Below are 14,229 nucleotides of genomic sequence, written 5' to 3' on the forward strand. Positions count from 1 at the left end.
CATCCCCAAAACCAGGAACTATGTGACGTGATCCACTCTGGACCCTGGACACCTGCACCGCTTCGCACGAGCTAACAAGAAAATCCAGATTCTGTAAATACGTGAGGCTTTTAAGCATATAAATAATCCAAAATGAATAAATTTAGCATCATGCGTGATTGAAGGCGCTAGCCACAGAAGGGTTTTAGGAGTAAGGATGACGCGAGGGTAGTCATTTGGAAATTCACACACTGTTCCTTAAACCGAGGTTGGTTCTGAAATACAAAAAGGAAAGCGAGATGGCGGGAATGGATCGTTCTTGTAAAATGTGAAAGAGATAACAGAAAAAAAGTTAGAGGGACGCAGAGAAAGCGTGAAATCCACCTTCTCCCGGCCCTCTGTTACCGTTTGCGATGGTTCAATACCACTAACTATTTTCTCACCGGCAGGCCCTTCTCTCCGGGCTCCCCTTTGGGACCTGGTGCTCCCTGTGTGGAAACATCAAAAAAACAGGGTCGGGTCTCTCTTAAGAAAAGATGCGTGTAACACAGAGAAAGGGGCTGCTGGCATGTTTGCAATCTAGAAATAATGAGCGGTGAAATGATATTTCGATGCCATCGTAAGGCGCACACGGGCGACGATCCTCAACGCAGCGCGGCTGGCGGTGGCTTACCGGCTCTCCCCTGAAGCCCCTCTCTCCTTGGTAACCGAGAGGACCCTGAAAAGGTATGCCGAAGAGAGATGGGTGTGTTGAGGCTACCGATAAATCCGTGAAATATTAAAATGCTCACACGATATGCTGTCCCATATCAAAATAGAGAACTATTTTAAAAAGTTCAAGTGTGACGTATAAATAATTCTCCATCCCTACAATAACTCATATGTATATAAACTTATTAGGTCAATATGGACTGTAAATTGTAATCTGAAGGCATCTTCCTTGCTAATCTTGTTTGGATTGGCTTTGGCCGGAGCAGGAAACAAGTATTTTCAAAGGTTATGCAGTGCAGATCCATAATACAAATCTCTTCTATTAGTTACGTTCTACGATTTCTTTTTGGACACGAATTCCATTTAAAGCCTCCAGCTGTTTTAATCCAAATCAGACATTCATTACGCCTTATCCGCCGTGATCCCGACATGCAGTCCCCAACCGTACAGGGGGATTTTATTTATTATTAGTCGCCATCTCTTCAAAATAATTGCAAAGGTAAAGCGTTTCTAATCTCTCGGAGACCTTTGCGTACGTGTGGCATGCGTTCCGAAAATCACATTACCACGAGCCTCTTGGACGCAGAGTGATAGACAAGCTCCGACACGGCTCGGCAATGGGACTCGTTTTTTCGTCCACCGTGAGTCAAACGCACGATGGAATTTTCCCGACCCCGCCTTGTTTTTAGCCGACGTCGGCTAAAAAAAGTCGCGGATAGGTTTTTCTCATTCAACGAAGGGGTGCGAGATTAAAAAAAAAAAAAAAAAAAAAAAAGAAGGCAATGTTTTTGGGGCACAAACTGGGAACGATAATCGCATTTATCCACAGGCCACCTGCGCTGGCAGGAAGACACAGCCTGCAAAGCTAAGTGAGGACAACCTCATGAAAATGCTCTGGTGACTCACTCTCTCGCCACGTTCTCCCTTTGGCCCGACAGGACCCTTCATCCCAGGCTCTCCGGGTTTCCCCTGTGCACCAGACAAGAAGGAATATTAAACATCTGCTGGTATACACTGATCCAGCATGTGGCTGCAGTGTGAGCTTACGTTCTGTCCCGGTGGGCCCGGAGGCCCCACTGGACCTTTGAGACCTGGAGGACCTGCACGTGAAATGAAGAATCCATGTTTACGCCCCTGCATGTCCAACTTTACGGCGAAGATCTACAGTGAACTAATGGCTGATGGTTTCAACTTTTCCCATTTTTTTTTTTTCTTTATTTGCTCTTTCTTTCCCATAATATCAGGGAATTTTATTGTACTATTACTCCTTTGGTTTCATTACTTTCTTTTCCTTGATTTCTTGGTATTTCTTGGTTGCTCCTTAGAGGATGAGAGGCTAAAAATCAATTTCCTCTGCAATTACGGCAAAAGAGCATTCTTAAAAGTATCACATTATTCTTGCAATTTGGTTGTTTTATTTATCTATTTTTTTATTTAATCACTCAAATTAGTGATGTGAAAAACAGCAGACACCGGGCCGGCAGTCTAAGGACTGTTTAGAAAGATATGGAGAAGCGATAAGGAAAAAAAGCCTTTTTTTTCTGTTTTGCTTGAAATTAATTCATTACGAAAATAGATGCCTGATATGAGTAAGAACTGAATCCGAACCTTTTTTGTAGCCTTGGAATGTGTTTTCCATGTGAAGAGTTTAAGTAGCAGCTTTTCTTTTTTTAAAATTTTTTTTTAAGAGTTGTGGCATTGTTTTAGAGTGTGCAAACGGCACGGACCCACCCACCCACACACACACACACACACACACACACACACACACCTTGACACAGGTTAACTCATACAACTAATAACATATATAACGCATGGCTGTGACCGCTAGTTTACATCGGTGTGTGCCGGATAAACAGTAAACAGGAGATCTATGATATGTTTGCATGTAACAGTGACGTGCAGTCAGCAGAGGCAGGGGAGGCCGCGCCTCACCTGTCATCACGGAAAGAAAAAACAGCAAAATGAAAAATTAAATGAAATGGCTTTTAATATTTATTCAGTGATTTGCACTATAAAGTTATTTTCCACGTAGCTTCACTAATTTTAGTTATTTTTTTTCAAAATCGCTAAAAAAATTCCCATTTACCGTTCAAATATGTGCCAGCCATGAACCTCACCGCACGTCACCAGCACGTAAATATCAATATTTGTTGTGTTATCAGTTACGAGTCTGACAGAAACGACACAAACAACTTCCGGCACGTGACGGAGAGACCCACGGTAGGTACTCACCGACGGGCCCCGGGGGACCCTGGGGTCCTGGAACGGGCACCCCTCGCGAGTCGTGGAAAGTGTTGGTGATGAAGGGGTCCTTTCCTCGATCTGGAGTCACAACAAAGATGCGGCCGAGTTAAATCAGCCGGATGAAAACATTCTGCGATATTGAAGCCGACGAAAACCTTCATGTGGCTGCAGTGAGATTCTCATTGCGGCATCCAAACATCTTACCGCGTTGCAGTTGACTTAGTTTCAGACATCAACAACTGCGGCCTGACTTCTTGGGTTACTTTACTTTACGGGTTTTATTGTTTGTATAAAATAAACAAAGGGACGCCTTTTTTCCGTAGGCCGACCCGAAGGTGCCGTGATTATTTTTCAAAGGGCCGACGTTCTGAGGGAAGCGTTTTCCGACAATCGGAGCTCACCTGGTTACTTCACCGAGGAGGATCCTCGAAAAACCTGCCGAAAGCCGCTTTAATTAAAAATCCACCCCATGCGGATTAAACAAAAAAAAAATGGGACTGGTGAGAAAGCGAAAGAGGACGACGGCGGCGGCGGTGAATGGAACTGTAACAGTTACTTCATAACCGTCTGACAGGAAACGGCAATCCAGAGAGAAGCAGTGGGAAGATGTGGAGCTAGGAAATGGAGAAAAGGAGACGGCCAGAATCATCGTCCAGCTGAATCGGACTAATACCTGGGCCACATGCCTTCACGAAAACACTCGGTCCAACAAAGTAAGTCTGGTTAGCGCGCTACAGTAGGCTTGATTTGACGACGACAGGCCGGATGATCATTTCGCAGGCCAACTTCAGCAGGGGGAGTAATAAGTTAAGAGGCTGAAAGTCAGGACTCATAAAAGCGAGTGAGACCAACAACGTGAAGGCGCATCCAAATCAGCGTAAACGCCATCGTTTTAGCGGAAATCGGCATTCTCAAGCACTCAGGGTAATCAGATCATGTCCTGTGTTTTCACAGATACACTTCTTGCTTATTCACCCGACTGACTACGGAGGGAAACGCAAGCAGAAGACGGACAAAATAAGCCCAGAATACGATTATGTGGGAAATCACATGGCTAAAGGAGAGGTGCGTCCGTGACCTGATCTTTCCATGTGCTCTCTTTTGAACGCGAGACAAAAGCATGTGTGACTCGTGAACATAAAAATCCCATTTCAAATTCTCCCCGTTTCCCCGTGCGCGCTTCTCTATCGCATACCTTTCACACTGTTGGTTTCGGGGAATGCGGTCGTGCCAAATTGATTTGATTGTAAAAGTATTTACAATTTTTTTTTAGTTAGATATCCAAAAATGGGGACGATGAAGAAATACCTACCCCACTGAAAAAAAAAAAAACTTTTACAGATAATTTCATGTGGAAATCAGAGGACAACTCAAGGTCGAGCCTTTCCACTGATGCGGCGGGAGGTGCCGGACCGCCAACGAATTGATGAGGATGACGCGGGCCGGTCAGGTGAGCGCACGTCCATAAGTCATTAGTATTTACAGACAATAAATATTGCGATGACCAGGACACTGCGCTTGAGAAATTTCCCAAACGCGATATCTTGAGGTCAAATGTAATTTACAAGCGGGTGAATTTTTACTTCGGCAGCACGTTGTCATTTCTTCCCTGAACAAATCTCAGAACTTCTACCTTTAGAATATCTGAGCTGTAGAAAAAAAAAAAGATTTACGGCTTTCTCTTATTTTCTTGCTTGGAAAGTCATTTCAGGGGGTCAACGCCAGAACCGTGTGTATTATTCCACTATGAATTTGTGAATAATACTAGAAATGAATGTTACTGCACTATAAAATACTGAGAGTATATAAAACACTGAGAGTATTTTATATTTGTGGGACTGGATGTGATGGAGGGTTAAAGCAACAGGTTCAATGTTCAGTGTATATACACTGCTCAAAAAAATAAAGGGAACACTTAAAAAGCACATCCTAGATCTAAATGAATGAAATATTCTTATGAAATACTTTGCTCTTTACACAGTTGAATGTGCTGACAACAAAATCACACAAAAATGATCAATGGAAATCAAATGTATTAACCCATGGAGGTCTGGATTAGGAATCACACTCAAAATTAAAGTGTAAAAACACACTCCAGGCTGATCCAACTTTGATGTAATGTCCTTAAAACAAGTCAAAATGAATCTGTGTTGCTTCCTGAGTGGACACTATGATTTCACAGAAGTGTGATTGACTTGGAGTTACATTGTGTTGTTCAAGTGTTCCCTTTACTTTTTTGAGCAGTATATATGAATACTATTTTTTTGGAGATGTAGGAGTCTATATGTGACCTCACTTGTGCTGTTTATTCCACACATTGAAAAAGCACACAATGCAAGAGAAACATTCCCAAGTTCTCTCCTGATCTGCAGCAATGAATTTCAGCCTCCCCACGCAAAAAAGAAAAAAGTAAAAGCCAAGCAAAGCAGTGTTTTCCAAAGGAAGGTCTGCGCAGAGACCCTCTCCTCCGCGCCGCTGCTCCCCCCGCCGACTCTTTGAAGTTAAAGAAATGCCTCGCAGTCTCACAGAAAAAAATCCTCGTGCCAACCTCCATGCAGCCGACTCTATGCAGGAACCTAAAGTTTCCCGGTCCGTGTGCCACATACTTTGCTTTACCACTGAATCAACATATAAAATCTGCTGATGCACTGACCTTGAAAGAGCCAGTGCAAGCCCCTGCATGTCTCTCTCTCTCTCCCACACACACACACACACACACACACACACACACAGAAACCCCTTCAGCTGTCTGAGCGGCCTACATCTGGAAGTTGTTGAGTGACATCAGTGGTGAACAGGTTCTCATCACAGCGTGCGAGGCGTGCGTCAATCTCAAGCCGCCTCCATACGGTCTTTGATACTCCTCGACTTGGCCACGAGACAATATGGGCCAAGTAGCAGTTAAAGGATTACTGCCTTCCTGTCTGTTTCTAATTCCCTTTCATTCTTTTGTTTAGCATTTATTCTAAACCATAGCTTCCATGCTGTAACAGCAACACCATGTCTGTGAGGAGAAAGGCTTCATTCACAGTTAAATTGTTTTAAAGTTTGATTTTGATGCATATATATATATATATATATATATATATATACATATATGTATAGATGTGTGTGTTGACAGAAAAAAAAACAGGCTGATTTTAAGGACATGAGGTCACACTGTCTGCTTTGGCCTGCAAAAAGACCACCATATGTGTGTCAGATCTGGATTAATTATCCTTCTCGATATTTTTTTTTTTTTTTTTTTTTTACCATTGGGTGAAATCCAAGTCCATAAAGTGAAGGTGTGACAATTCATAAGCAGTGTTGTGGTGAACATCCAAGGACCTTCGGTTGTCTTACTGTTGTCTGTCTGCGGGATGCGGGCGCTGGCCGGCACCGAAGGGCCCGGGGGCCCGGGAGGGCCCGGCGGACCTCGCTCGCCGGGGAGTCCCGGCGGACCACGGGGGCCTGGGGAGATAGACGACAAAAAGACCCTTGTGATATGGGCCGTGAAGCCTTCATCTCGTCGATCGTTTCCGAATTTGGAATCACAAGGAGCGCGTCGATCACCAACTAAGCTGTCCGAAAGTGTTCATCTGAAATTAACGGGAGGCGAAGAGGAGGGTCTTTTATGGCCGCAAACCTATCGAGGAAAACTCAAATAAACACCGATAACTCTGCAAAGTGTTACTGGCACGGTTTCATAATAAATTCAACGCTCCCTCCGAACACGCCCTGATCTTGTACGCAGCTGCTGCTCCAAATAGGCCAGTCGGTGGAGGTGTGACCGTCCCCCCACCCCTTCCCCCTAGTCAGTAATTTTATTCTGACAGTGGAAAAAAAGTGCAACCTCAACTGTGTCTGACCTCATTGTTTGGACTTTTGAGGTAATGCTGCCCTGTAAACTCCTTGTCTTGCTCTTTGTCAGACCTCCGCTCACCAATTTTCTATTTGTATTCGACAATGACAGCCCGATGACTATTACTTTGCGAGGAAATGTTGTCATAACCCCGATTTGACACCTCTGTGGCCCGCTTTCATTTGAACAGCTGTGTTTTGGCGGCCTCGGCTGCAGGCCACGATATATGGCCAACCGGTTCAAATGGCCAGGAGAGGTAGCCCCGCGGAGTTTATGTGACATGTTGGGCAAAACAGTTTACCATTTCCTCGTAGTGTCGTAGTACCGCGGAGCGGCTGGGGGATTCTGTGTCAAAATATGGGTCATGGCTTGGAGCGCGACTCTCTCTGGATGTATCGCAGCTGTTTAAAATGCACAGTGTCACTTCTCCGAACTTCCTATGTTCGTTTTTCTCCCATCTTTCCCATAACCCCTGGCTTGTAGACATATTTGTCTAGTTTTTAGCATAACACTGGACACATTCCAGCCCAATGTTTATCTTTCTCCTTAAACTGATTTTTTTTTTTTTTGCACAATAAGGGAAGTATAGCTTTGGATACAAGGCATATCACTGGTTTGGGGTACTTATGAAGTAATGGAGATCGAAAAACAATAACACCGCGCATATGGAAATCATAAGGGCTTCACATTTGTGTACGGACGGCTCGTGTTCGTTTCAGATTGAAGTCACATGGCCCTCCTCGGAAAAGCGGGTTCGTAGTCGAACATTCGCTCTGAATCTCATCTTGAGAGGGCGGCAGGTACCGAGACGGGATCGTACGTTACCCTAAAAGGAGAGGCGCTCCCTTCAACAGCCTATTAACAAGAGCAGATGTCATGGAAATGCATACCTCTGTTTGCTTTATTATCATTGCAGACACGACTGCCCGGGAATAAACTTTTTGTTTTTTCCCCGAAGGGCCATTCATTATTGTAGCCTAACAAGAGGAGCTCCGGGTGCAACGTCTTGCTGTCTCCTCTGGTTGGTGTCCACGAGCAGCGGCAGCGAGGGTACCGAGCCCGAAGACAAAGAAAAACCGTAGAAACAGCACTATGTGGAAAAGTAAACAAATTGAATCGGCGAAACCCCGGCGAGTTATCAGAAAGGCCTTGGGCCGGTTTCTCTTGGATGGGTGTCTGTGTTGACCGGGTGGTTTTCCAAACGAGATAAAGGCCGTAAAGCGGGAAACCTTTCTTTTGTGGGGAGATGCTCCTCATTTGAACTTTGGTTTTTGCGAAAGGCCTCAGACAATAGTGCAGGTGAGGGTGAAAAGCACGCATAAATAGGCGCTAAATAAATAAGATGCGCTCAAACAAATCTTTTACGGCACGCCTGTCCTTGACGACTGTGTCAACATCCGGCGAGTCGAGGCTCATTTGCTTATCTCGGCCGACAAGGGTCCGCTAAAAGGGGGTTTTGTCCTCTCGTACCTGCGATTCCTGGAGTTCCTTTTGATCCGGGGGCTCCGGACGGGCCCCTCGCCCCGTTCTCGCCCCGCGGCCCGCTCGGACCGGGCAGCCCACGAGAGCCCGGTTTACCTAAGAGGGGGAAACACCCGATGGAGATGAATGGCGTCAACCAAACGGTTCTACATCACGGCAAAGGCGACTATGACTCCAATTTACCATCTCGGCCAGGGAGCCCGTCTCGCCCCTTTTCACCGCGAGGACCTGCAATGGAAAGATGAGGAGATGATTTAATTGTGCCGTGGAGCTCTGGGGAAACACGCGCAACAAAAAAAGTGGTTCAAGGTTAAAACAACGCTATTGGCGAAAGGGAGGCAACGCTCCTTATGACGCCTTTCGTGCGACATTACGAGCCGAGTCATATTACGAAGCCCCTCTTAGGGTCCTTTCAAAGCGCCTACTTTTACCTTCGAGCTTCAATCCTTACTAAGAAATTTAGAAATAAGACTTCTGCTCTTCTTAATCTTCGGTGTTGTTGCAAACTGACACGTGCTGTTTGGAAAAAGAAAGTCGGTATAATTTATATATGAAGCATTTAATCACTTAGAGAATTTCATTGCGATCTGACCTTCATACTAAGCAGATATCTTCTGTCCAAAGATGTGTTTCGGGGGACGGGCTTGAAGAAAGTTCATGGAAAACTGATTTTTTTTGTTTTTTTTTGTTTTTTTTTAACTGGAGAGAATAATTGCCGGGGTTCCTGCCAGTGTATTACAAACCTGGCAGCCCACTGGTCCTAAAAGGACTCCCTACTGGGCCTTAACAGATGGATTTAAAAAAAGAATAATTATTTTAAGATGTTTTATGTGTTATACGAGTAGGAAACATTTTAAGGACTAATGCGCATGAAGGTCTTTTTTTAATGACAACTTGTAACAAGTGTGTGTATAAAATGGTTATTAACGTCACGGCGGATATTCCAGATGTTATAGCAGAATTTCTTTTTTTTTCTTTTTTCTCTTCATAATGTTCAGCAAATGCATGAATCACGTGTGTCAGGCGGGGCTTCTTAATGTCAGCAGGTAGCGCAGTGAGGAGAATGTAAATCTCCCGTTAACGTCATCCGCCTGCCCTTTTTATAAAAATGTGTCAAGACCCGCTCAGCTGACCAGAAGAAACATACCAAAGTACAAAAAAACACCAGATTTCACGCGGTCACTTAGAGACACTGTAAACATTTAGTATTATCAACCTGCGATAAATCATCAAACTTTTGGAGTTGACACACCACAGCGTAATTTTTACCATTTGAAGTCGAGCTAAAGCAATGTTTTGCTTCATCGCGAAACATCGGTATCCAATTGCTTGGCAACGGCGGCGATGTGACAAGAGGTCACTGTTTTCACATAGCGCTATCACAACCGCCGTTTCCAACCAAAACCGGGGTGAATCAAGTTAACCCTCGATGAGCAGGACATCAGTGCGTACAAATGTGATCTCCTGCAGGCAGCCAGTGTCGCGATGAATGTAGTTAGCGGTTGTTTTCTTCAGGCCTGGACCCTTCGAGAGCGCCGTGAAGTAAAGTTACGGTCCTGGAGTTTTCTACAGCTGTGTCACCCTCGAGCTTTTATATCTAACGTCGTCGAGGTTGGGCTATAAGCCGGCTACGTGATGGATCTACAAAGGACGAGACCCGGGGATGCCCAAAAAAAAAACAACACCAACTTCTTATAGGGTGTAGTTTCAGGTTGAGCTGCAGATGAAACTCCCAACATTTTGGTCAAAGTTTACAAAGGTGACGACAGTGTTTTTATTTTTTTAATTTTTTTCACTGGTGTCTCTGATCCAAGTCTTTGTGACTTATTTAACAATAAAACCGACGACAGGCTGCACAGCGGTTAGTGCTTTCGGCTCACAGTGAGACGGACTTCGGTTCGATTCGGACAAACTTGCATTGCGTCGGTTTCCTCCCACGATCCCTAAACATGGGTTCAATTCATTTGGGACCCTAAATTGGCCAAACATGTGAATGGTTGTGTTTGTCTCTGACCCTGTGATGGACTGGCGCTCGGTCCAGGGGGAACCCTGCCTCTCGTCCAACGACTGCTGGGATAAACTCCAGCATCCCGAGTGCGGGATAAGCGGTATAGATAATGAATGAAGGACCGAATGAAAATTGAAGATAATAGCCTCCCCATTTATTATTGAATCATTAGCAGGATGCTATCATCATGTAGAAGTGAAAAAAAAGGACTGAGCTAAGAAGCTTAAACTGGGATGCAATAATATCCGACAACTGCAGTGCGGTGGAATTGAGTTGACTCGGTGCTATTTTTTTTTTTAAAACTGTTTTTGGTGCAGTCGGCGCTGGGCTCCGGTCCAGGTTTCGGGAGTAGGGGGGGGGGGGGGGGGCGACAGACTCGCACGCTCTGAAGTTTCCCCATGGAGCCGGCGAAGTAAGCCAGGAGCTCGGACGCTGGGGCTCGTGCTCGCGCCGACAGAAAGGAGTGGGGAAATAGGATATCAGAATGAGCGAGCAGGTGGAGAGCAAAAACGCCCGGGAGTTATTTCTCATGCATTTATGCGAAACCAAACCCCGAACTCCGTTTGTCGTTAATACGCGGTTATAACACATTAATCGTCCACGATCGGCCGATCGAAATACCCGCAGGCCCCTGCTCGCCGGGAGCTCCCTGAGCGGGCACGGCCCCTGTCAGTCGCGAGGCCTCGGCTGCGATTCCACCTTTGTCCTGAGGAGGGCGGTGCGACTTGGGGGCTGAGGTAGCGAGCACGAGGACCTGAAAGCCAAGTGTGCAAGCGATTAAACAACATGTTTATTTAAATTTGACAGAGTATCAGATTCTGCGGTGGAGTGCACGTGTGAAACCTTTGCCTCCAGCGAGCTCAGCCTGTCACTTATCGCCACGATCCGGCTGCAGTTCAGACAGCCTGGAAAACACAGGATTCGGATTATTGTATGCGGGGAATCGATGCGTGTCGCTTCTGCCGTTTAATAAAGTCCGAGAAGTGTTTCAGCAGCTCTTACTGGAGACGGTCTCTCCCGTACGCGCAGGCGGGCGACGCAGCGTGGACGCTTTCCTTATTGCCTCCTGAGCCGCCAACTGGTTTCCTGTCACTGGAGACAGATGTCAGAATCAGAATGGCTTCATTCGCCAAATGTACACAGGAATTTGTCTTGGCATTACAGTGCTCCGTGACAGTCGAGAAAAGGGGAAAATATAGTTACCAGAAAAAGAAAAGCAATAAAACACTATCTGCTGCTTGAGAGTTTATACAATTTAAAAGGGATATTGACGCAATGAGAAAAAACAAGTGAATGGTGGGGGATGGGATGGGTGACTCAGAAACTTAGTTTGACCCCAAGACGCTGCATCTAAAGTGACGGGCTTTTTAAAGGATGTGGGAATCAAGAGCGGAAATAATCTCTTGGGTTTTGCTGGCTCAGGATGTTACTGATACAACAGTGCGCTGAATGTCATGTAAATTGTTTGCGGGATGTTAACAAACGGACCAACGCAGTACGGGATCATTTCCCCAAATTAAACCTGTCTGGCGGACGGTTATTTTACGAGCACAGAACAAAGATGGAGATAAGTTGTGGGAAAAGGTGTTTGTTTATACGGAGGCGGTTGTCGCCGTCACCGGGGTTTATTACAGCCTCCTGAACGATCATGGGTTGAATCCAATGCTTATTTTGCAGGAACGTTCATATCTGTGACGGTCAAAGAACAAAAAGGGTCCGTGGAACGTCATGTGGTTGCTTTTTCTGAACTTATCCTGTCGTCTCTGTCGTCGCCACGCCCTCCCGTCCCGTCCCGCTTGTCTCATCATCGGACCCTTCCTTCCCCGAGCGTCCGTTTCCCTGCCAAGCGGTCTAATGTACCCCGCGCTTCCTGTTTCCCGGCATTTCTCTCATATCTGATATGTTTCATTCTGCCACCCGCCCTTTCCCAACTCAGTAAGGTGTTTCCTCAAACATCTACAATTTGTTGCTTGTTTGTTTCAGTGCAACACAGTTCATAACAATGCACTATTTTAAATAGATTTACTTTGGCCAACCAAATAACGCTATGGGTCTGACTATGTTGAATTAAATCAGATGATTTCTTTAATAATATGGCCATTGAAACAAGATTGTCTCTCATTTTGAAATTTCCGTGGGCTCATCTTGGAAGAAAATGTGATATGGCGCATCCTAGATGTTTTTTGGTTGATGCACCAACATCTGCACCGTTTATTTGCTCGAATAAATGTTTTTGATTGCTTTTTTTTTCCATGAGCATTTGTCAGATATGCCATTTCAATGTTTCCCACTATATTCAGGAATGTTATAAAAGGCAGTAAAAACTTAATAATCAGTAAAGCAAGCTCTCTAATCTCGAATATAGATCATTATCGCAGCAATAACACGGCCATTAAAACCCGGCTCAGATGCTGATCCTGTCCAACGCTGACATCATGACCGGATTTCGACAGCTGTATGTCAATTGCAATATATATAAATAATAATAATAATACATGGGATTTTTATAGCGCTTTTCATGACACTCAAAGATGCTTCACAAGTAAAAAAAAAAAAAAAAAATAATATATATATATATATATATATATATATATATATAAATACATAAAATACTCCCTGAAGTAAGACAGTTGTTGCTCATGTAAAAAAATTAGAAATAATTGCCGGCCCTGCTACGTGTTAGAGTGAAATCTGTATATAACTCACATAAAACCAGCAGGAGAAAGAAAACAAAACACGATGCAGTTGATTTGGTTTTCAATTGGCCCGGGAGAGGAATTCACCCCGAATGCTCCGTATCCGACCGCCCACCACTTCACCGTGCTAGCTTTTTGTTTTCATGACAAATCTCTCATGCGATTTGGTGCCATGTAAGCAAAAACCTGACTTGACTCGGCTCAACGTCCGTCCTTTTGCGATGATACGCTGAAAGACGAACTGGAAACGGGACCAAATTCGACATGCTAAGTTAGCGTCGCGTCACGATTCCGGGATCCAAGCGGCAAAGGGTTTTGGACTGGGTTTTTTTTGTGGAGACTTTTACAGTTCTGCACCGTTCCCTTCCAGGTAGACTTTAAAACACATACATCAAATTAACAAATACATCATACATCGTACACTCAAACTAGTGTTTTAGAGTTTGAAATCTCAGATCGTGAATCTTGCTGGGTCAATATTTACAAAACTACAACTGGATTCTTTTTGCAGTTTTTTGCCCGCCATGCAATGTTTCCACTCGGGGATTTTGCAGAGCGTCTGCTAATTCGATCGCTTTTCTGTCTCCACTGGGTCGCGACACCTTGGAGAGTTGAGATCGTACAAGCCGGGCTCTTCTGCCCACTCTTCTTTTTGATGCTCCATACTGATCGGGACGTTCTTCACCGTTCCCGTTCATCCATACCGTCAACAAATACCGTCTCTGCCGCCAGTGCTGCTCTGGTGATTGTTTTTCTCCCGGGTTTCCTGTTTTGTTTCAAGCTCATCTATTGGTGGTTGGTTGTGTTACGTCAGCATAACTACTGGAAGACCGGTGATAATATCAAACATGTTTGATATGCCGTAAGCCCAAGACTAGGAAAAGTAATCCGATTACCATCTTATAGTGAATCACCGAGCGGACGGGAGCGAGCTGTAACTCCGGTAAGACTCCTGGAAAACTCCTTCCGACTTTTCGGTTTCAAGTCTGCGACTGTGGATATTGTTAGGTGCAGGCCCAGCATCGGACGGCTGCTAAGAGCCCACAACCACAACAAACGGCCGGTGAAAGAAAAAACAATCATCAGTCAGAGTAACGCTTTTGTGTCCTTGTTGTCTGGAAGAGGCAACAGCGAGCGGCCTTCGTCTCTGCCAGCTCGCCGTCCCTTTTATGCGGTAAAAAAAAAAAAAAAAAAAAAAATCGCAAGATCCTGGGAGTACTAGCGCTCGCAAAGACAAACAATAGTTTGCTTGTGTGGAGAGAATG

General features: G+C 44.9%; 1 protein-coding gene across 2 annotated transcripts in view; it reads right to left on the minus strand.

The window, feature by feature from the left end:
- Positions 1–14,229, minus strand: part of emid1 (EMI domain containing 1) — a 63,350-nt gene that overhangs the window by 5,234 nt on the left and 43,887 nt on the right. For both annotated transcript variants that reach the window (XM_086174187.1, XM_086174188.1), the window contains exons 4-14: positions 11,271–11,360; positions 11,112–11,173; positions 10,890–11,022; positions 8,444–8,488; positions 8,249–8,356; positions 6,280–6,387; positions 2,926–3,015; positions 1,738–1,790; positions 1,597–1,659; positions 653–697; positions 423–467 (exon numbers count right to left, since the gene is read on the minus strand). In XM_086174187.1, the coding sequence (XP_086030313.1) occupies positions 423–467; positions 653–697; positions 1,597–1,659; positions 1,738–1,790; positions 2,926–3,015; positions 6,280–6,387; positions 8,249–8,356; positions 8,444–8,488; positions 10,890–11,022; positions 11,112–11,173; positions 11,271–11,360 (842 nt within the window). The remainder of the gene's footprint in view (positions 1–422; positions 468–652; positions 698–1,596; positions 1,660–1,737; positions 1,791–2,925; positions 3,016–6,279; positions 6,388–8,248; positions 8,357–8,443; positions 8,489–10,889; positions 11,023–11,111; positions 11,174–11,270; positions 11,361–14,229) is intronic.

Source organism: Fistularia commersonii, chromosome 26, assembly GCF_037954325.1.
Source record: "Fistularia commersonii isolate RoL2024-O1a breed Wild chromosome 26, RoL_Fcom_v1.0, whole genome shotgun sequence".
Lineage (NCBI taxonomy): Eukaryota > Metazoa > Chordata > Actinopteri > Syngnathiformes > Fistulariidae > Fistularia > Fistularia commersonii.